The 24,883-nt window shown below is 40.5% G+C and overlaps 1 protein-coding gene across 1 annotated transcript in view; it reads left to right on the plus strand.

Moving 5' to 3' along the window:
* The first annotated feature begins 18,968 nt into the window (after positions 1-18,968).
* mctp1a (multiple C2 domains, transmembrane 1a) overlaps positions 18,969-24,883 on the plus strand; it is a 92,383-nt gene continuing 86,468 nt past the window's right edge. Inside the window, exons 1-2 of the mRNA XM_034691312.1 lie at positions 18,969-19,046; positions 19,195-19,315. Of these exons, the coding sequence (XP_034547203.1) occupies positions 18,999-19,046; positions 19,195-19,315 (169 nt within the window). The 5' untranslated portion in view covers positions 18,969-18,998. The remainder of the gene's footprint in view (positions 19,047-19,194; positions 19,316-24,883) is intronic.

The following is a 24,883-nucleotide window of genomic DNA, read 5'->3' on the forward strand; positions in this document are numbered from 1 at the left end:
CGCATGCACATCACTCTTGAAAGGGGTCCCTTAACATTGCTGCACTGCTTGTCCTTGAATTGATTTCCAGATGTTATTGATTACATTGAAGGCTATCAGTTACCTGGCTCCAGTTATATTCTAACTATTGTTGTCTCTCAAAAACCTCTGCATGGTTTGAGATCCTCCGTCAGTTTTTCTGTCTCTAGCTCCAGGCTACAAACCTGAAAGGGACAGGACTTTTCCACCTTGAGGCACTCTGTGTCTTTCTTTAATTGTTTTCTGAAAACAGTTTTGTATCAGAAAGCATTTCTTGATTTACTCTTACACAGAATTTCCACCAGATCCATGTCCAGCCCGTCTCCGATCCGCTGCAGTCCAGCGGAGCAGGACCGCAGGACAGCTGGATTCATGTCACATAGGTTTTCCCACGGCAATCACTGAATAAAGGACTCTCCCCTCCTCATCCATTTTGTCTTTATCGTCCTCTGAAAACCCCTGACCTGTAAGGCCTGGCTCCACTCATGGCGGTTTTTGGTTGTAGCTCCGGCATCCGGCAAAAGTAGAAATCTTGCGTATCTGATTCGTTGCATTTCGGCGTGCTGGATCAGAAACGCAACCTATCAGATCCGGTGCCGTGACGGATCAGAAATGGACCGGACATGGATCTGATGGAATTTGGCCTTTAGCTTTGCTTCTTAAATTTGTCTTTGATTGTCTTTTTTTCATCTTGCTGTGAAGCTCTTTTGTGTAATGAGTTCTCTGTGGAGAGAGTTTATTAGTTATTATATAGTTTTGAAAAAATCTGATATGTCAGCACATAAAGAATGGCTTTGCTTCCTTTAAATAGTCTTCAGACAAATTTGATGCACACATTGTCATTCTTTATTTAAAGCCACTGTAAATCCTAGTCTTTATAGACCAATGCTTCTCTATTAAACTTAAAACCTGATCTTAAAGAGATATGTTACCAAATTATAAAACCATGCTGGCCAGGTCCATAAAAATAGAAATAATAAAAACATCAGCTAATTCTAAAGGATGTACTCTGCATCTAAATACGCATAAACAATCTGCCTTGAGCACTTAACATGAAATGTATTGTCCTCTGTTATGCTCTTAATAATGCCTTTGCATGTGGTTAAATCCAAACCAACTTCTTAAATGACATGGCTTTGACTCAGTTGAGCTTTCCAACTTTCAAGTGCTATAATTCACCAGAAACTGCAGAGCAGCAGATCACCAGCCAGATGGGACAGAATGTGAGAGTAAAAATATAATTATTGAGGACATTAAAAGCATAAAAGCAATCTTTGATTAAAGGGAGGCCTCATTATGTTATATTTATGACAGATGAATGGACTTAATGGTGATAAACCTGAAAGCTAACATCAATTGAAGGCTCTCCATGTAGAATTAAACACCAGCCTATGGGCATGGCGTGAGGTAGAAGTAAAACATGGAGGCACACTTTGTACAGCACACATACACACACATACACACACATGTGCACACACACACACACTGCAGACTACAACTTAATCTTGCTCATCATGGGATTTACCATCAATCACTATGGTATAAGACCAAGACTTTATCCGTTGACCACCCATTTCAGCAAACCAAAGTGGGCCACGCTACGCACAGCTCAGCCCTGACATCTGGTGAGACTGGGAGGGTGGGTCATGACACAGCTGGCAGTAACGAAGCAAACTGGGTTACTATCCTGAGTAAGCAGGTCAGCGCCATGGATTAGAGTCCCACAGAGGGCGGCTGGGGTGACTTTAATGGAGGGATCATGATGAATGGGATAATTTCTTGGCTTTTAGAGCGGAGAGGGTAATCATTATGAGGTTGCTCCTTTGTCTGCTGACTTTTTGTGAACTTTGTGTTTTAGATTTGATATTTGAACCCCCTGCTGTTTTATCTCTCATCCTTAGTCTGTTAAGCTCTATCTCTCTCTCAGTCTCTCTCTCTCTCTCTCTCTCTCTCTCTCTCTCTCTCTCTCTCTCTCTCTCTCTCTCTCTCTCTCTCTCTCTCTCTCTCTCTCTCTCTCTTTTTTGATGTAAGACTTAAAATCTCTGTTGGACATGAACCAAGCTTCCTTCATTCCCCATGGTACTGCTGCAGTGTAAAAGAGAAGACATTACATAATGGTTTACACTGCAGTGGTTGTCAGCACTCTGAAGCCTTAGGGTCACTGGGCAGATGAGTTTAATGATTTCAGACAAGTTGTCAAGTATGACACATGGAGGTTGTGTCACTGCTTAAACAGACAGCCTTTTTTTTTTTCTCTCTCTCTTGTTTTTCTCTCTCCTCATTAACAATCCTTCTTGAATGTCAAAAATGCAAAATAGGGCTTGTATTTCTCATGTATTATTTGATCACATATGATCCATTTCTTTATCCTTTGATTATAGTTATGATTCATTTATTATTCCCCACTCTTAAGTGTAAACAAATCAGTTAAAAATTCAGCATTGTGCCCTCAGGCTACAAAATTTCCATGTCTCCTGGACCAGCTGAAAGCCTGATGTTGGCCTCAGGGCTTAAAAACTGCAGGGTATCTTGATCCGCTTGGATGTGATTGTATGCGGTGCTCGTTCTGCTCTGTCCAAGATGTCAAAGGAGACATATGGGGAGAGATTTCTGTCTCCAGCTTACGTCCTGTTTCTATTTATTCATCCCTTCATACCTATGCAGGCTTAACATTCTGACAGTACACAACAGCAGGTACACATTTAAGTCCTTTCTTAGGCTAATAAGGAAGTAATGCATGCCTCAGACCACTCAGACGCTTCACTTACTTTCACTGACTGCAGCGTAGCTATTAAAACCAGTCATGTTCCCCAGTTTGAATGTTCAGAATGAGTTCATTTTTATGTCTTCTCTTTGATTAAAAGATTCGATTACAGAAGTCATTATCCTTTTTCTTTTATTATTCACTAAGCCCAAAACAGTGAGGCTCACGTCTGCCAGATGAATTCTCTCTCGCTCTTTTAGTAAAACAGATGAATGTTTGGAAGTTTAATGACAAATGGTGAAGAGCCATTATTTAGCGAAGAGCCTTTTGGGTGTTCATTCATCCAGGTTCTTCTTTATCACTGTGCTTTAACGAGAATGGATTGTAGTCATGGATGGGTACATGTTGAAGACTGAAGAATGATAATCCTTAAGTTGGTCCCCTGAGAGATGCTGAACCGCAGGCCAAATGGGGGAAACGAGAAGTCAGCAAGTCTGAGGGGGGTTCAATGGGAATGGATTGCAGCCACTTATAGCCCATAGAATGCTCCTCTTTTCTTTCCTACTGTGGAGATGAGCCATCAAAAATCTACACACTCTGCTGTGCTGAGCTGAACTGTTGGGCGTAATGGCACTCCCTGTGTGTGAGGGGGTTGAGCCACAGACAGCCCAAGACTGATTTGACTGAGAATTATAATAATAGAACTGTGAAGGGATCGAAAATGAAATTTATTCAAAAATATATAATTTTTAGGTCATCAAGAAGTGGAATCTCATGATCATTAGAAAGTTTGAAAGAGACATCCTTTATAAATACTGCAGCGTAATTACCTCCAACTCCAGGGTCAAATTTTCACTCAGATCCGTCACAGCCCCGGATCTGATAGGTTTCTATTCTAGTCAATGTGTATCTCCCACTGGATCCGCTCCGTTGCGTTCCAGCTGCGTCTCTGATCCGGCAGGTCGGAGCACACCGGATCAGATATGCAAGACTTCTATTTCGCCGGATGCCGGAGCATGACGCATCAATCTGCACAGAGCAGATCAAGTGGGACAGGAAGTCAGGCACCAAAACAAACAAATTAAAACATCCGAATAAAACACTCTGTGTCATCGCCAGACCGCATTTCACTTAACTACGACGACAAACTGTCACACTGAGTAGAGCGAGGCCTGAAGTCAACAGGTCAGCGGTTTTCAGAGAACAATAAAGACAACATGGATGAGGAGAGGAGGAAGATAATCATTGATTCAGTGATTATCGCGGGAAAACCTTGGTCACATGACTCCAGCTGTCTGACGGTCCTGCTCCGTGCTGCGTTCTAAAAATGACCAGTGGGTCTTGACGGATGAAAGAGCATGGAGCTGGACCGTAGTGGATTGGAGACGGACCAGAAACGGATCTGGTGGAAGTCCCATGTAACTGCAGATGGCTGTTAACGTAGATGTTTTTGCTTTAGGGATTCTTTTGGCATGAAGCTTATTTGAAGAAAGAGATTGATCTCTTCTCAAATCACTGCGTAATGGCTCATTTAGATTGACATTATTTGCTTTGCAGAGCAGTTTGTAGAGCATTTATTGTGCTTTGCAATCCTTTTGTGAATCAGGCCCTGAGGGTCTGGTGTTGGTGTGTTAGAGCTGAAGATGCTACATACATCGAAATCTAACCATTTCAGATAAGGCCAAGTTACAGTATAATGTTACAAGTGTCACTGCCTGCTGTAATTGCTGCAGTGGAATCACCCTGGGGTGATGCAAGGTGTGAGAACGTTGTTGCAGGATGAAATGAATACCAATTATAAATGAAGAGTCAATTATAAGCAGAACTGAGGTGTGTTGGTATCATTTCAAAGCACAGATAAACACTGATCCCTTCATAACCTTACATCCATCTTTTGAGGTAATTATCGCACATTTTACCAGAACACTTTCAACTCTGTCAATGGTGTCATTTTAGCTGAACGAGAGAGTCATTAATGATTAAGTTAGATATTTATGCTCGGTTAAGATATTAGTGAGTGTCATGAGGCATTAGTGCTGTTATCAGTAGGGCTGGTTATTCTTTGAAACTCTGAAATACCTACAGATGATCTCAGTGCGCAGAGAAGACTGATGAGTGATGATGATTTGAATTTTACAGCCTTAATGAAGAAATGCTCATAATGGTAGCAAATATTTAATCACACTCCATCGTACAGAATTAGAGTGGGTTGTGCAAATTTTCTAAGTTGTTGCAAGAGGATACAACTTAGGGTGTAGCTGTAAATGGAGAATAGTGATCCTTTCATGTTTTATGCCAATCATAAAGCTGAAAATAATAAATGATCTTATTGTATTTGTCTTGCATAAGATTGTTTAGAGTGATAGATGTACTGTAGATAAACTTCTATGTACTACTTTTTGCTCTGGACAGCAGCAGATTTTTGCAGTGACAAAATATTGCCATCTTACTTGCTGTTTGAGCTTCATCTTAAGTTCCTGAAGCAACATTTTGCTGTTTGACAAATTTCAACTTTCAGCAAGAAATGATCTTTTTTTTACTTGAGATTGAGCTATGCAATGAAAGGTATCCATTTTCATTTTCTGTGTCATTGTACTTTTTATTCACTACATTGCTTTCCATCTCTGTGACTGTAACTCTCCCTTACTTCGTGTCTCTGAATAGTGTAGTCTGTGAAACATCACCATCTGGGCTTTCAAACTATCTTTCAGCATAAGAATAATGGGAAAGGAGATGGAGAATAAATTCTTAGATTAGGGCCTGTATCAGGGATGCAGTGACATTGAGAACTGAATGTGACAGTAAACAAGGATATCTGCGCTGCATGCATATCACTTTATTATGTTTTTTCCCTGAGGAGAGATTCAGTGTTTTTACGGTTTAGTCAGGCAGATAGCGGGTAGTCTTAGGAGGTTTTAATATAGTCGGTCACTGTTGACCCATCAGCAGTCACCTCTTCAAACACATCTCAAAGCATTTCATGTGTTCTCAGCAGGACATTATACCTGCTGCATTAAGAGACTCATTACCCAGTCTGAGAGCAGCTTTAAGAGAAAAGCGGAGAAGCTTTTACTCTTTCTACAGCACACGAAAAGACTGTTATTAGGAGAAAAATGCAGCAAAGACCTCATCATGTAGTAGAGTGGCTGTTTGCTGTCTACCCTCTTTAGCTCTGCACAGGCTCTGTGTTCTGTCACTTCCCTCGTGACCGGGCTCGGCCGCTCACACTGAGGAGTGGCGAGGCTCAATAATGACCCTGAGACTGTTGTGTTTAATGGAGCAGCCTTCTTGGCTGAGGTAGTTTGCTGGAGAACATTCATCAGGGTTTCATGGCTGAGAGGAGAGATGGAGAAAAAGTGCGTATTTATAGACTTGTATAATATTCAGTTACAGAAAGTACAGTGGAGAAGTGTTTTTGTCATAGTGATCTGTGGTTTTACTGGAAATGATTGCTTACGTTTCAATGAGAAAGTGACAACTCAATGAATTTCTGATAAACCCGTTTACCACCTGTGACTTTTCTTTGGAGGCTTTAGAATCTCACATCCACATGCTTTTTTATTGTTAATATTAGATTTGTTTATGTCAGTTCTTGTAAGTGGTAAATAGAAGAGTTTCTTTAGAAATGTTAAGCTTAAGTGTAAGTAAGCACCTTGAACATTTCAATGAAAAAAGCCATCAGACTTTCCCTCTGCCACTTCATATCACTCCACCAAGCTTTCATTTAGCATTGGCTTTAGCCAAGCTCTTTTCCACAGTGTTAGATTGGCGGCTAACAGTAAGAAAGACAACAATAAGTATTTAGTTTTACAAAGCTTTCTGACTCACATGAATGTGTAGACAATAAGAGTGGATAAAGACAGCTATGGGATGATTTTGAGTGCAATTTGATGAATGACAGTAACAGTGAAAGACTGACTGAACAAAGTCAACAGTAGCAACTTGTGTGTGACACCATAGACTGTATAAATAATAGACGTAGTATCTGTGACGTCACCCATCTGTTCCTGAGCGCAGTTTTGAAGCCAATCGTTGGTGGGAGCCATACTGGAAATGCTGAAGTCAACCTAACTTCTGTTGAGATGGTGTGAGTTAAAGAGGCGGGGTTTGAGCCTCCTAGCCAACAGCTACAATGTTCCCGCCTGTCAGTCAAGTCAGTCATTTCCTTAAATGACCAAAACTTGTAATCTTAATATCTTCTGAACTGTCACGTTATAAAAAAAAATCACCCCCCGTACAGTGTTTGCCGATAGAGAAACTAAATCTTCAGACTGCACTAATTTTTTGAACCAGGCTGTAAACATGTTTATCTCTGCTGTATAAATTGTCTTTTTTTAATTGGTGTCTATTTGGTTTCCGATGTTTCTGTAGCCAGCCTCAAGCGGATGCTCGATGAATTGCAACCCTTCCGCATGGGCTTCATATTTTGAGACCAGAGGTTGAGGCTTGGTGAAACACAGCCTTTGCGTAATGCGTCTTTCAGCACCAACAAGGCTAGGAGAGAGAGAGTGTGAAAGAACGAGGGAAAGAGAAAGACAATTCTATTTCAAGAGGCAACACAAGTCACATGGTGGCTGGATGATGCTAGTTTGAACTGAGTTGCTTTTATTGGTTAACTAACACACATTAATTTTTAGGAACATTAGATACAAAAGGGCAGGCTTTCACAGACTTTCTCTAATTTCTGAATTATATGAAGGCATAGATTTATTCTAGAAAGTCAACTCAACACACAAAACAGTGCTCCATATAGTTCTTCCAAAGGTCTGTCTATTCTGGTTTTGCGGGTTGTGAGTTATTTTGAAAACCACACAAGAAAAAAAAAAGTTGTACGAAGAACTTTCACAGTAGACATTCATCCTGTAAGTTCACTCTGGGAGAATCTTGAAGAGTGTCAGTGGGGTCTTGAGGAACAGATATAGCGTAGTGTGCTGTAACACACAGCTGGAAACATCCACATCCTGAACCTCTTCTCCTCTGCTTGCCTCCTCCATATGTCCTAAAATTAGATCGAGTACATAAAAGACACATTCTAGCCGTTCAATACAACTCACTGATAGACCTCAGGAGTCCTCATTTCCCTCTGTGCCTGTGTTCAAAGAGTCTGTATGTGGGTTCATACAGCCATGTGCGTATGCATGTTTCAGTCAGCAGGAATTTCAGAGGGAAAGGGTAGAGATTGCAAAGCACCACAGGGAGTAGACTGTGCCAGTAAGTGTTTTGTTTTGTATCAGTATAATGACATCAAAACTAATGGCTCCTGCTGTCTGTGTGTGTCTGTGTGTGCATATAAAAAATGTATCGGTGTGTAGGTGTTTAATATGTGTATGGTGCTGTGGAAGCCTTGAAATATCTATTTGATGGATGACTGCATCCTGTGCAGACAAAGCTTGTTAAGAGGCTCACTGGATGAAAATGAACCCATGGAGAAAAATAAAGCAATCACTATAAGCCTGTGGAATATCAAAACTATCACATGGATGTTGTGCTCTACTTACCTTCAACTTTACTCACTTTCTCTGCACACTTTAAACACAATTTTTGTGTTCGTCACTGAAATGGGGGATGTTTCATCTCAAACATAAAACAAAAATAGTTATTTTTTGGGACTACATAACAGCATTAAGGTAGCATCTGTGTTTCTGCTCAGGACCTGGATGCCCTCAAGGAACCACTCTCAGAATAGACAAGAGGGTTAGCCCTCTGAGCTATGTGCAAGTTCTTCTCGTGCAACAGACCGCTACTCTATGAAACAAAATTGAATTTCAGTTTTTCTTTGGTTAATCAAGTCAAGTCAAATTTTATTTATATAACACATTTTAAAACAACCGCGGTTGACCAAAGTTCTGTACTAGCTTAAAAACACAATCAATAAAAACAAATAATTAAAAAGATAAATAATAATAATTTAAAAGAGTAGCTATTAAAAAACACAATAGATAGTACAAGAAAAAAAAAGGCACAATAAATAAAAGCAAGATAGAATGTTGGATGTCTTGCTCAACAGGTGTGAAATGCCTATGCAAAGAGTTGTTTTTTAAGTAACAATTTAGAGCTCTCAGTAGTCTGAGCAGTCCTGATATTCAGAGGCAGGTTAATGGTAATGCATTTGTCAAAGTATACATACATTTCTTTTCTTTTTTATGAAGACACTAAACTAGAGAAATATTACAAGCAATGAATTAGGGATGGGCATTTCGATCCAAAATACTACTCGATAATCACTGGCATTTTTTCGACCATCATTCGTAATGGAGCCCCCCTGCGCTGCAGATGGAGACAGTAAACGTAAACACTCCACGGGACACCCGTCCATTTAACAGTCAGTTTGTGTGACATAGTGCTGCCAGCAGCGGGCACTGGCAGCGTCTGCCTCAACTTTTATCTTAATGCAGTGTTTCTGTTACGCAGCAGCGTGGTGTCTGTGTTTAAATTTTACAGCCATGCTCAGTCTCTGCAGTTTTAGCTGTTCCTGAATCTCACACCACTACACACGTATTTCCAGTGACTGTAGTGCTAATATTTTTTTTTCTTCTTTTGCTATTTAATTAAGTTAGCATTAGAGCTGGGCAATATTGAAAATTATGTTATCACGATAAAATATTTCATATCGATATCGATAATTATCACGATAATAATTATCACGATAAATATCGAATCATTATTTCGTTTAAATTTAAAAGCATGTTTTTGGTCCTGAGTGAAAATTGAAGAAACCAGACAGTTTGTCAGCTTGTACCTGGATTTAGTTTTCTGATAAGCTTCTTGAATCCATCATTTCTGACGGTGCTAAGTAAGAAAGATATGTAAGTTTTCTTCGGTGTCGCTGTTGCTCGTTTCAACTCCATTTACATTCTGCTCCAAACGTTTTCATGCCCTTGTTACCTCTCACCCTGCAACAGGATTGGCTGTTCAATACCGTCTTCTTCCTCTGTCTAATTTTGGGTGGCAAGTAGCGTTTAAGGCTCTTTGGTGCCCCTCCCTTTCCAGTGGCGTGGGGTGTAATTACAGGTTTAAATATATCACTTTTTTATTGAACATAAATTATATTTATATTGAGAAAAATTATATCACAATAATTATCGTTATCGAATTATCACCCAGCCCTAGTTAGCATTCTTCCCCTCCTGCTAACTACTTATAAGGTTAGCAAACAGCCTTAAGATGCTCTGTAGCCACTGTCTGGTGTAAATACTGCATTACAACCAGGCACCGGTGAAAACAATGAAAAATTGTACTCTTTAAATTAGATAATATTTGCATTTACTCTTCGATTTTATAAGTGAACAAATATTTGAGCATACGAAAGTCATGTCCCATCCCTACAATGAACCACAATTATTAAAACACACACTGATTGCCTTTTAGAAACATTAAACAGGCAAAAAATCTCTACATCCTGTGACTTGAGTTCAGCACTATGATCCTGATGTTGATCCACAGATAGATAAACACTTAGTTCTCCCTTATGAACACTCTTGGAACTTAACCACCAGTCCAGCAGATTAACATGCCTGCTGATATTTATATGAACGTTCCTGTCCTCATTAAACACACTGCTAATGTAACCATGGGATTCAGCAGCAACAATGACAAAACAAAGATTTACACCTTCCTTTTAGTAGTAGTTGTTAGTCAACATCCAATTCTGTCTGATCCTGTTGGCATGTCTGGAGATTTGAATTGTGAATGAAGTCACACTGCTGTGCCTCATGCATAAACATACACGTCTCTGATACTTTGGAAAGTCACTGATGGTTTCTGTTGTGCAGTGGGATTGTTTGCGTGGATACATCAGACCAAGCACTGACATAACTCATACCGTGACCTGTTTGTGTTCTGCGTGTTAAGGGGGATTATAGAAGAAGAGAAGTCAAATGTGCCCCATTAAGCCCGGTCTATAGTGGAAAGGTCAAAATCATCTGCTGTATTTCGTAACCCGCCAGCCTGTAGGCACACCTGGTTCTTAAAGGGAATAAGAAAGTACCCACGGATTGGTTTGGTTCAAGTTAAGCCCAATTGTAAATACTGAAACTATGCTATGGATCTCCAGCATGATTAAATGCAACAGTAAGAAAAATAACTTTTGACATGAAAAGACTTGGATGTGTCATAAACAGGAGTAATCACTCAAAGTTTTAAGTGTGATAGCAGGATGGAAGTACTAAGAGAAGAAGAAACTTCGTGACCTCCTGGGTAATGAAGGAAGCAGGATCAGGTTATTGTTATTCAAAATGAAGTTGCAGAGCCTGGAAATTAGCTGCCATTGCAGTGAGAAATTAGTCTCTCTCCCCTCAGCGCTCAAGGCAAAATACAGGCTTCCTCCTCCATAAAGACATGACAGTCATGACTTAAAACTAGGATGAGATGTATATGAGTCTGGTGATCCCAAAAGGGAAATATTTTAAGCAGTTCGGTATTGTTCTTTTGATGTGAAATGTGAACTTTTAAACAGTAAGCCTTCTTCACTACTTCAAGCTGCAGACACGCTGTAAGTACAGGACTCTGCTCGATACTTCAACAGTGGCAAAGTACAGGTTTAATGTAATTAAACAAACAACCATCACGAATAACTCTGTGGGGTAAGAATGTTTTAAAGAAGTAAGATATAGTTACTGTGTTAGAGCTGAATTATTAACAATGGGGAACCACAGGACTGAAGTTATGTTGCTGCACCATTGATTTATATTTATTGGAAAGCAAATAGGGAAGTTTAGGGGTATTGTCTTAAGTGAGGAAGGTCCAAGTTAAAAAGTTTCTTGTTTGATGCTCAGTATATCTGTAGAACTAGTTGAACACATAAACAAGTCCTACAGAGTCCACCAACATAATAGCCAGCCTCACAGTAAATGCACCTGGTAACTGATACAATATACTGTATCACGTATCAGGTGTCTCACACCTAATTTGTCAGTAACTGTTGTAATTTGGTTGGAAGAAGCAGCCATTCATTAACACCCAGATAGTTTACACTGTCTCCTGTTCAGCCACTATTTTTAATAGATTACATCCAGAAGCTTCTTGTTTGTACAACATGACCAACTTTTTCTCCCAAGTCCAGCCAATTTCACTCAGAGTCTGAGTAACACTTTTTGTCAGGGAGCAGAAAGTTATGGGTCATGAGTGGGTTGTGAGTGTATTCTTGGTGAAGAGCCACAGATGCCTGTTCACTCTCTGTGCTGGAAGGAAATAAAAAATGGTGAGCTTCCAGGCTGTCACTCTTAGTTTGCTATGTTTTTCCTATTTTTTTCACAATTTTAAGAGGTCAGTGGCCTAGATTCAGGATCAAGATGATGATCTGAAAGGACAAGACTTATGTCCCTTATTAGCTCAGAAAGTGGGTGTAAAAAGTCAAAGATTGAGTTTCAGTTCACTGCACAGTTTTGTCAGCAGAAATGATGTTAAGTAGGAGAATTCTTTAGCTCAACAGAAAATCTGCCTGTAAATCCCTCTGTTTATATCATTTATGAAAACTGTTCCACATACCAAGCTCTGGCAGTGTGTGTTTGTGAGTGTTGTGGTATTGTTATACTTTAATTAACGTTCAGGGATGTTACTATGAGAGAGGGTGTTTCACTAAGTGGGTTTTATGGCTTTGTATCAGGTCTCCAGATGCATGGACAGTATATCTGGATAATCTACTCCTAACCCTCCTGTGTCCTGTATTATGGACTGCAGGAAGCAGATAATATACATTGTGCATGGCTGGAGTCTGCTGGTGTGGAATATCCTAGTGAATATTTATTCTCATCCTTTCAGGGGCATGATTCATCATCTGCTTTACTTATTGATGAGGGCTCAGCTCCTCTCTGATTCATTGTTGAAAACCCAACACACCCACACTCACACGTATACAGTATACTGTAGATATATGTATATATTCATATAAATAATGCAATCACACATACATTCAAACAGCTCCTTAAGATGATGGACAGTTGCTACCAATAATTGCAATACAATGTTGGATCCTGCTGCCCATCAAAGCAGTATTTACTTAATGGGAAAGGAAATTGGTATTGATTGATGTTTGAATAGATTCTTTTGGGATTCAGTCAGAAGTGTTTTCTTCTAAATGCTGAGGGCTTCTATCCAAGTACCCAGAGCACTTATCAATGTATTCCTCCAGGGATTATTTAATGTCAGTTTTAAAGTGCTTGGATAGCTGACTCTCAATGGCTCAGTGCCTCATGCAGTAATATACCTTCATTCTTCCCTGTATTTACATTATTCCTCTTTAGACTCTGCTCATGTTTATGTCGAGAGGTCGAACCGGCGACCTCTCGGACGAGGACCGTAGCTTCTGCATGTTGGGCGCCCAGACCACTAGGCCACCAGCGCCCATTAAATGCAGATTTGAACGGTCTCTACCATTCGTATGTTATATTAGAAAAAGGGCTGTGAAGCTATGTTCCCCAACAGGCACAGATACATCTGGAATTGATAATCTATATAACAAGGTTGGGCGATACTTCGATAACGTCAATTCTAATAATATATAAGGCCCTATGTTTTCCGCGTTCACGGAATAGCGGACGGAATCGCAGAATTGGCCAATAAAAACGGAATCTACTGTTAAATGCTGAATATCGCTGAAATTGAAATAATGTGACTGAAATGCTTTCATCATGAGGGGAAGGACTGTTTGTCTAGGGAAATGTTTCCAGGGACCGCTCATTCGTGGCACCACCCGTGCATCTCCTCTCAAACACTCTCCTGCCCCCTCCCGAAATTAACAACATGTCGAAGCGGCCACCAGAAACACTGGCTAAGTCTGCAAAAAACTACGAAACTCATCTCTTACTCCAAAATACTGAGCTGAACAGTTCCCAAATGACTTCTATGTGTCAGGTGACATGCTTTTTTGCAAATTATGCCAACATACTGTTGACTGGAAATGTAAAAATACGTGTGATGACCACTTGTCGTCCAAAAGCCATGTGAAAAACACCCTGCTGCTAATGCAAGCCAGGCCAACCTGCACTTACTTTTTGCATTTCATTGATAGACTTTATTTGTTTTCTCACATTCTTCTTCACATATTATACTCAATTGAGTGGTCATGGAATAATTGGACACCCCCCCTCCCCCCTCCCTAGTCACCCCCCCCACCCCCTGCCACTGACGATTGGCTTCAAAACGGCGCTCAGGAACAAATGGGTGTCGTCCATAGACTGTATAAAATATGGACGTAGTATCCGTGACGTCACCCATCTGTTCCTGAGAGCTGTTTTGAAGCAAATCGACGGCAGCAGCCATATTGGAAATGCGGAACTCAACCGGGCAGAGTGTGACGTAGTGTGAGCCTCTTAGCCAATGGCTGTGTGTTCCCGACCAGGAGTCACGTCAGTCATGCCCTTATTTGGGCAAAACTCGTAATTTTAATATCTTCTGAACCGTCACGTTAGAAAAAAATACCCCCCCCCCGCAGTGTGTGCCATTCGAGAGCTTAGCTTCGTAGAGCCAAGCTGTTTTTTGAACCAGGCTGTAAACATGTTTATTAATGCTGCAAAGATCGTCTTTTTCCCATTCATGTCTATGTGGTTTCCGGTGTTTCTGCAGCCAGCCTCAAGCGGATTCTCAATGTATTGCAGTTTATAGCACTTCCGCATTGGCTTCATCATTTGAGACCGGAGTTTGCCGCTTGGTGTCGTCACGGATACTACGTCCATATTCAATACAGTGTATGAACTGAACACTAAATAACCGTGATGCATTCACTACACTGTGGTAAAAAAAACAATATCACTCCGCCTGTAACCCTTAGTAACCTTCAAGAGGAGTGCATTACTAAAAATAATACTAATAATAAACTGACATACAGTATAGAATTATATATAACTTTGTTGCACATTTAAATCAAATTATGCAAATTACCTCAACCTGAGAAGAATGAGAATCTACAAATGAGAACTTCAAAAAAAACTCATCTCACACAAAAGACCTGCTTCCTTTTAGTACTGTCAGAAATGATTGATTCAAGAAGCTTATCAGAGAAAAAAATCCAGATACAAGCTAACAAAGCATTTGGTTTCTTCAACTTTCACTCAGGACCAAAAATCTGCCTTTAAATTTAAATGAAATAATAATTTGATATTTATTGTGATAATTATCAATAACACTTGATATGAAACATTTTTTCATGATAACATATTTTTCAATATCGCCCAGCTCTACTGTATGGTCTCCCTCTCTTTGGGACTAAGGAGAAATTTAGAATTGGTCTGTGTCTTTCTGTTTATTTCTCTGTCAAGTAAGAGGAATCACGAAACACTGAGCGGGTGGATTGGGATGGACCTTGGCTGACTTTCCACTCTTCCTTCTGTCACTGTGAATGTGTGGGTCATAGTCTGTGTCTTAATAATTTGTGGCTCTCTCTGCTGAGGTCTCAGTGTGCAGAGGTAATGGCTTAGGTCTGCTGGACTCTGGGGACAGAATAGAAATAAATATTTTCTGGCGGATTCTGTCCCAAAGGATGTGCAGGGATGATTGTCATTAAACAAAATGACTGCTCAGAGCCAGAGTCTGCGGGTGTGCTGTGTCAGTGTTGTTAATGAAACTTTTAGCTAACATTTACTTGACTTGTACTTAACTTTACTTCTTGTTAACTTGGTTTTCATTCACAAGAGAATTGTGACTGGGATGGGTCATTTCACACATGACAGAGTTGCCATTATATTTTAGTTTCTATCAAAACAGAAAAAATGTGTGTGATGCTCATGCATCTGGCTGCATATCGCTCTATATTTAAAAGCACCCACATCGTAGACAACAAGTCATTGAATAGGATTTTTGTGTGGGGATATATGTTCACTGCTTAAAGGTTAGTTTACTTGTCATTGCTCTCTTTGTTTTGGAGCTGGTGTTTTGCCTTTCTTTAATACCATTTCTTGTTACAGGCCAACACACAACTTTAATGATATTTCTGCAAAGGGTAACTTCTTATTCACCCAAGAGGCATATAATGAGCAGTATATAGCAGCATAAATATCGGCATGAAACATAAAGCAACTAGTCTGTAACAGCCCTTGTGTTTCTTTCTCACAGGTTTTCCACAGTGATGATCTGGCAGTTTTTCCATTGGTCATTACTTTTTGTGTGTTTTTTGTTCTTCTAACTTGTGTGTCTGTGTCACAACAAAGCTCCAAAAATGTTTTAAAAAGCCCTCAAGTGTCCTCAGGGCACAGCCTGTCCCTCTCCTCGTCCCTGCGTGTCATGATGTGGCCTGACATTGTGTTTTTCTCAGTGTGTCCCAGCTTTACTGTTTATTGGTGACATTTATAGACACAGGGTCCTAATATTGTATTGCCAGACCTCTACAACTGTCGTCCAATCCTTTTTGTTGTATCCTCATGCACTTACACAGTTCAATTACAGTGACTTACATGGACGGTTGACCCCTTTTATAAACCGATCTATACAGCTTTAACTCTGTCCCTCTACCTGAATATTCACATTAGATGTTGCTTTATATTCACTGAGCCGGTGCACCTATTTCCAGAGAGCTTGCATTTTGATTTATTTTTCTTCCTCCCCAAAGCATCAACTACGTCTTCCCTTCCCCTCTGATTTATTTTTTACCTTGTTTTGCAGCAAGTGTTGCGGAGCTAAAATTGTTTTGGGTTGACTTTTCCATGGAGATTTGGGAGTTCCAAGCTTCTCACAGTAACACATTAGTCACCAAGCAGCTGTGGTTTTCACTTTTGCTTTGTGTAATCTGTTTTTACCTCTTCACATAGGCATTTTGATATCTTTTATTCAATTTGTAGATAAAGTAATTAATGCTCTTGAGCGGGCATTACTGGGCTGCCAGTGGTGTAATTTCATACTTCTTATGTAAAGCAAATACTCATTCCTTTGCTACAAGTAAGGCAGTGCTTCTTGTTTCTTTTTCAGGTGGCTTATTTACCAATCTCTTTTTCCTCATGCATTACAAGTTACGCCTAAGCACAATTTCCATAATAGATTATAACACTATTAATATTTTAGGGCAACACAAAATAATTAGTGTGATGAAGTGGGACTACATGGACCAGAGTGTAATTACCTTCACAATAATAAACCTGTAGCCTCAGTGCAGGAGGTCCCTCAACAACAGAAGAACAATGCTGCATCATCATGTACCTCCATCATTTGGGCCCAAAATGTGAAATTGCGTGACAGGGGAAGGATTTCCTTTAAACGCCACTCCAGTCTGTTGTCATCTAACATGGTTGAGTGTGACGACAATGAATGGTGAAGCCGGTTATGCTAAAAGGGGTGGTGCTAAGTTGCTAGCTGGAATCAAGTGGCAGACAAAGGATTTCAAAATTTACCAGATAATCCGACCTCATCACTCACTTTCCTCAAAGTGAACTCCTGTTTGTTTCCATTCCCATAAAAAATATGTACTGTGACAGAGTTTAGGGAAACTACCCAGAGATCAATTTGTCCCATATTTTTCAAATGAATGAACCTCCTCCAATCAATTCATCACATCATACGCCCCTAAAGGATTGACACGCTGATTGATTATTGCGATGCGAATGAGTTGCTTAAGCTCAGAATGAGAGAATGAAGCGAGTCGAGTTCTGAACATGTCGCAAATTCGCACGAAACTTGCAATTTGCACCACCAACTTGCGTCTATTCGCGTCTTTACATTGACTTTACATGTAATTTACTTGTACAGATGATTTTATTCGTGTTTGGTGTGAACGCCCCATGGGGGTTTAGGTTTAGGTGCAGTGTCCACTGCCGCCTTTTTTTGCACTGGGAGTGCCAACAGCCTCATTTCAGAGCGCATGTCACTAGCGTTTACTGTTTTTTTTTACGAAAGGATTCCTGTGGCACTACCACTTCCCTAAGAAGTGACCTTTATGTCTGTTTTAAAATGCTCTGTATGCTTCATATTTGCTTTCATTCAATGACATGTTAACAAGAAACTATAAAAACTATTGATAATAATCCTGTCAGCATCAGCAGCAGTTCTAAACTTTGAAATTGTACCTCAAAAAAACAAGTGTGATAACTTTTTCTCCTCCGTACGGACCTCCGCCATTGTGCTGACAAAGTTGATAACAGAAGTCCCGCCTCTACTTGTTTCTGATTGGTCAGTGATCAAGAATTGACATTGACGAACACGGCTCTGTTCCAAAAGTTGAACAGTTCTCAGCTGAGAGCGCTGAGAGCGTTTTGACAAAAATCAGCTGATACTGAGGGTGTTTTTGTGCTGAGGGCGCTGAGTGCTGAAATGTTGGATCACATAGGGTTTAAATAGAAAACAGGCGCTGCCAGTGCAAAAAAAAAAAAAGGTGGCAGTGGACACGCCACCTTAATGAACGTTTTTAAGCCTACTGGTTTAAAGATGTCAACTTTGTCAACACGCAGAAAAGAGATGTGCCAGACTTTTCTCTGCAGATGAATCTCATGTCAGTATGAGCAGTTTTCCCCTGATGCAGCTTTTCCTGTTGAGAATTAATCATTGCTATTTTAGGGTCTTGACCAATCAGATTCAAGTATTTAATACAGCTGGAATATAGCAATTTGTAGTGAAGCTATTTTCCACTCCCCTGTATGGCAATCAGAGTTTCCTCTGGAGGGAATCAGTGTTATTAACCATAACAGGAAATGCAATGACAAACTCATCTTACAATCTTCCTTTCGATGACAGTGTTAATAAGAAATCTTCTCTTGAGCCTTCTTCCTTTTTTTTCCCATTTACATCATCGCACAGCATCTAGCTGTCCATAAATCTCTCTGCTTCTCCTCTCCTCCTCTTATGCTTCCCATGGCAGTCTTTTGGTAGCCTCCCTGCGGCTCACTAGCATTTTTCTGCTCTCTTTATGGTTATTCTTAGCCTCATCTCAGAGTAATATAGCTGGGCAGACATGACAGGAGAACCCACGCACGGGTTGTCTAATAGGGAGGAGAGAGAATAAAATGAGTAAGAAATAGAGAAAGAAAGTAAGCTGTGGTGGATCTCGGAGCATGGCCTGCTTAATCATGTGGCTTGCTGATGGGCCTATAGGTCTCAAGGAAACCACATCTAGAGCCTGTGGGAGCTCCCTGTCAAAGTGGAGTACAGCACTGACCACCAGGCTGCAGCGTGACATGAAGCCCCAGAGATGACCCCCTCCACAGCCTCATACTTAGAGGCTTCCAAAGTGGCTGCATGCTTGTTTTTATTATTCATCAGGCTGCACATGCAACATGTGTTATATAAGGTACAATAAAGTACGATACATTTGTGTGTGTGCCTTTTTGGTCCTTTTTCGTTTGCCACTTTGCGGAGCTTCATGCTTCCTCAGCCAAACTCTTCTATTTGTTTCACTCTGACTGAATTTGTAAGTCTTATGTCCCTTTTCCTCTTCTTCCCCTCCTTTCCTTTTTTCAGATATACCTTGTTTTACTGTACTTTTTTCATTGTCCTCATGCAGTACTAATTATTAGGGCTTGTATCCCTGTGTAATATGTATCTGTTTCTCTCTACAGGGCATCAACATAGTGGGGCCCAGTAATGCAGAGCCACCACCTCGACCTCCTAGTCCAGCCATGTACCAGCTGGATATCATCCTAAAGAAAGGGAACAACCTTGCCATCCGAGACAGAACAGGTAGGGGCTCTATTTATTCTTCCTGTTGACTCGAGTATAGAGGTTTATGTAGAGAGACAGCTTTAAAGCCTCTATTCAACCCATCAAATAAAAACAATCCCTTCCTGTTTTGTGTCTCCTTCTCAGGGTTGTTTTGTCTCTGACACGAGCAGTGCAACACCCAGGAGGCTTCATTGTTGTTGTATCCTCTGCTCATCTGTCTTTAATCTCATCCCCTATTTTTTCTGCCTTTTTCATCAATGAAGAAAAATATTTCGCCACTACTTGTATTCCTCTTTTCACATCTATTCTTCTTTTCACATTTTTCTTTGTTCTCCCTCTTGATTCGCTCTACCCATGAAGGCTTTTATTGAATCACACATCAGCTTGCTCCATTTTCTATGTGTGAAGTGAAATGGATTTACCAGGAATGGTTTGGCACATTTCTTCTGCATCTCAGCACAAGAAGAATTTAGGCATTGGAAGGACTGGAACACAATCATAACCAGCTTATTTATACCGGTATCACCTTCTAAATGCTTTTGTGGGAAAACTACTGAAATCCTCATAAATCAAGTTTTCCCCTCACTAGATTTAGATTTAAAACGTATTGTCCTAGAAACAAATATACATACTATTCATTATTGAATGTGTCTTATACTCTGACAAAGATTTCTATAGGTTTTGATAATACTTAATTTGATTACTTTGGACCAAAGTCAGAGATCCAAGAGCAAGCTAAGTGGTAATGGTTGAAGAGCTCAGTGGAGCAGGAGCAGGACCTTAAATTCAGTATTATCTTGAGTTGCACAGTTCTCTGCATACTGGATTCTTACACCGCGGAGAGATGTAGAGCTCCTCTTTTTCAGCAAATATTTGAGATCTTCTTTAAATTAACTCACTCGTGTATTCCTGCCTCTCTGGAGCAGTGTGATCGTGATATATTTTGTAGGACAGATGGCCTTTGGCCCACTCTGAAAGCTGTCTTAATACCACCCTTATACTGTATTTTAGCAGGTGATTATATTCCAAGTTATGGAAGAACCAGCCAACAGGAACAAGCAGGACCTGAAGTTTTCATAAAAACCCTCGCAGGCAGAGGTTTGGGTATAATTCTCTCATTAAGAGCTGTAGCAGTCACCATGACGAATAAGAATAAGCCGTCCTGTTCTTTTTCCAAACATTTTGCCCGACTACCTGTCTGTCTGGGTAATGAGCAGTGAGGTGCAGAGCTCACCTGTCCTGTCCTGAGCACATCTAGAGAGCTCATTATTAAGACAGAAGGAGACAGACAGGCAAATGGCAGGAACGCAGAGGATGTAGTCTGAATGAAGAAAACTGTCTTAATTACTGTGTTGTTTTTCCAAGCAATGCTCAAAGAGGTCATCTTCTAAATACTAATAGACATAGTTGAGCCACATCGTTGCATGTTGTTACTGTCACTACATGTTGCTTTTTTCGTGCTGCGGGCAAAGGCTAAATCTCCAACAGACAGGATTTGTGGGATTTTCCATGAATAGATCAGTCTACGCTCTCTTTTCAGGGCATGGCTGGGTTGTAAAACAAAAAGAGTTTTCTGGGAAAAGCAATTCAATTCTGCCTCCTATTGATTCACTAAAAACTCATGACATGAATTATAAATGAGTAAAATAGTTGTCTGCAAAATATTTTGAGGTAATGTTATTTTCAGAAAAGCCTTTCAACTATGGATTTTCAGACATTCTTATCCATTGAACCTGTCTTAAAAATAACTGAGCTGAAAGCAACAACCCAACATACGAAAAGTTCTGCTTATTTCTTAATTATGACATTTTTTAAACTTGTGTGGGAACAAAACCAAGAGATCCAAAGCGCCAGAGTGATATATTTGGCAAACTCATATTAGACCAATACCAATGACCACCCAGTCTTTACTCTGGTCAACAGCAGGAATTTTCAACATGTTGATATCTGATTTTTATTTTCAGTACAGGAAGTCTGAAACGGTCAAGACTGCCGGATTTTTCAATGCCAGACTTTGAGAGATTTGACTTAAGCTGTACAAGTAGCTAATAGGAGATCACAGGTAAAACCAGATACGCTGATACTGCAGCTTTGATCCAGGGATTTAAGTGATGCTCACTAGGGATGGGAATTCACCGTAATCCTTGTGCTGGATTACTCGAATTTCCTAATGAACGATTACTCGAGTACTCGCAATTATTAATTTTTTTTTAACCATAAACAAAAATAAATAAATATAAGTCCGTCCGTCACGGACCTACCAGATTAGAATTGTAGTAAGTTCTGCTGCCTTTTCTTCATACATCTTTTCCACTCTCTTAGTTGTTGTTCTCCGTGATGGTAGCTTGTACTTCGGCTGGACTAACGCAATCAGCTCTTTGAAGCCTTCTCCTTCCACAAAACTTAATGGGAGCATATCTCCAGTTACCATTTTGGTTATTATCAGGCTAATCTTCTCCGCTCTGGTTTTATCAAAATGACGTGTGCTAACAGGGCAAGCAAAAGACGTGACGCAAGACTGCCTGTTATCCGTCTCCGCTGTTTTGTCCTTGTGCTTTAAGCGTATGTGGTTAAGCATATAACTAGTATTTCTATGGTATGTAAGTTTAACGCCACATGTCTTGCACTGCACATTAACGTCATGGTTTTTCCGAAGTACTTCCAGACATTACTTTTTTTAACTGACATGCCGCAGGTGTCGCAGACGGTTCTGTTTGTTGTGCTTTCGCTTTCGGTTGAATAACGTGTCCCTAGAGAGTTGCCGTAGCTGCCATAAAACTGTTGTTTTTGCTGAAATCTGGCTCGATGTGTTCTAAAACTGAAGCCGTGGACGGAGAAGTCAAACATTTATATCCCGTTTATTATTTTCCTACCTAGTATATTCAGTTAGGCAAAAACAAAAGGCACATAGTCACACATGTAACACTGTATGATTATCTTGCCAGGTGCGCAAGTAACAAAATGCTATTCGAATAATGGGGTTAACGGCGAGTACTCGAGTACTCGAGTAATCGTACCCATCCCTAGTGCTCACTCTTGAAGACTTTGTTAACTAGCCAGACACAAAAAGGAAAAAAAAAGGCCCTGTTTTCACATCAGCCCATTTTCATCTGTTGATGTACGTTTGGTGAAATTCCAAGATTTGGAACGACCCTACAACAGCCTTTAGATAAAATGGGATGTGCTGCTCCCATTTAATTTCCTCAGATAGCAGACATTAAAGTATGGACTCCTGTCAAAATCAATACAAGCTGGTTGCTTATAAAATACTGTCAGCAAAGGATTAATCAAGGTGGCATCTTTATTTATCTCTGATGAGGATGATAAAGCATTTAATTTGAATCCTAAATTAATGGAATCAAAGAAGCAGAACCATCACTTTGAAAAGAAAGCATGAAAAACCTTTCTAAAGAGGTCAGTAAGCTGCTATTTGGTCTGATATCATGTTTTTTTAGTGGGGGGAGGGGGGTCAACATGGACTGCTGGAGCTGTGAGCTTGTTGGTTGTGAAGTATAGGAAGCCATCTACTCTTCTGTACGGCTTTATTGAAGTTTCCTTGGGAAGGCTAATGGCCAAATTCCACCACATCTGTGTCCGGTCTGTCTCTGGTCTGTCTCCGGTCCATCACGGCACCGGATCTGATGGGTTCCTATTCTAGTCAATGTATTAACTCCCACCAGATCCGCTTCATTGCATTCCGGCTGCATCTCTGAGGTCAGAGTCCTCCAGATCAGATACGCAAGACTTCTATTTTTGCCGGATGCTGGAGCATGACATATAAATCTACACAGAACAGATTGAGCGGGGCAGGAAGTCAGGCACCAAACCAAAATAAATACAACTGGTTAATTTTCAGAATAAAACAATCTGTGTTATCACCAGATCGTTTTTCACTTAACTACAACAAACCGTCATGATGAGCGGAGCTAAGCCTGGAGTCAACAGGACAGAGTTCTTCAGGGGACGATATGAGTTTGTATGTAAATCTTGTTGATGCATCTTTAGGACTAATTGAAGTCAAGCTGGCTGCTGATTATCAAAGTGTGTGTCCATATGGTGCTGAGGGGATGGTTGTTCTGCAGCTGAGCTATCAAAGTGCAGCAGACAGTGCCAGACTGCCTATCGGGACTTATTCTTTCCTTTGTATTTAGAGTGTAGTGCAAACAAGACATTTGAGAGCTTTTTGGAGAACATCCACACTAACTCGCTGGCATTTTCAATATCCTCTCCTCAGTCTGTACAGTCGTACCATTATACAGTTCGTTGCCAGGAAAGACAGCCAACACTGTGTCATGGATCTGTATAATGGCAAAAAACAAATACCAGCATTGGACATGGCTGACTAAAGTAGACACAAGGTGCATAGACGTGTTTCACAGTTGTGTTAACAAGATGCAGCCCGTATAGAAGAAGTGTCTACCCCGATGATGTGCTTTCCCATCTTATCCTGCCTCTGCTTATTCACACCTTACTTGGATGAATTAGTATTGAGTTTAAACTGCAAGGGAAGAGACAGAGCAGATCAAGCAGTGACTAAGAAGTGATATCACACATAACCTTGCTTTGAATTTCACCTTATGCCTTGCTGGAAAGACCCTGTTGTGCCCTCTTGGTCCAATCCTGTCTTAGCTGTCATATATGATGACTTACCAGTGGGACTTTTTGCAGGTTTGTAGGTGACCTTAGATAAAAACACTGCCCTCCGTTTCAACCTGTAGTCCCCTGTGGTGTTGATGCATCAAAGTGAAGCTTATATAGTCCAGGACAAGCTGAGGATGCATATTCCTGAACCTTTTTATGTCTTCTGTTGGGCCTTTGACTGGATATGTTTATGTATGGAGAAACAAGCCTGTAAATGTACTGCTGCTTACAAACCAGTCATGAAATCTTGACTGTGTGTTCTACCAAGGAATTCATACAGCTAATATGACTTTTAAGTTGATACACTGACTGTATACAGACGGATGACATGTCTTAACCTCCTTTCATTGTACAAAAAGAAAGCCAATAGACCCCCTGGGGCTGGTGTTGACATCTTGCCCTGGACACATTATTTAGAGCTACAGTCTGCACAGCAGGGATCAGCTGGTGGAGCTTCTGTATTGACATCCTGCTCCCTACACGTTTAACTCAGAGGCAGCATGGCAAGGATTCCATAGGTCGGTACAGTACAAAGCAAACCAGCTTCTTGTGTCAATTAGAGGCAGACACTCACAGTTATTGAAAGTTCAGTCAGTTGATGTCTACAGAAGTGTTCTTTATGTCCCCTTTCTCAGGTATTTCTTTACTCTGCTCATATTGAGCACAGTGCCACAGGAGCTAAGTGTGTCTTCAATCATGACGCTAAACCCTTTATAACATCAAATAACTAATTTAAATGGAGTGCCACCTGCAAGCTAGTTCAGGCAGACAACTCGAGCTGTGCTCATTCATATTGACACGTCATCATCCTCCATATCTGCTGATTTCAACATCCTCTCATTTGGCGGTCTATTTAAGCCGCAGGTGAAATCCTTCCAATGTGGCGTTCGTGTCCGGTGTTAGCTCTGTTAGCATGATGCTACTCTGCCAGTATTCCCTCTGGTG

This window comes from Notolabrus celidotus, chromosome 9, assembly GCF_009762535.1.
Source record: "Notolabrus celidotus isolate fNotCel1 chromosome 9, fNotCel1.pri, whole genome shotgun sequence".
NCBI lineage: Eukaryota > Metazoa > Chordata > Actinopteri > Labriformes > Labridae > Notolabrus > Notolabrus celidotus.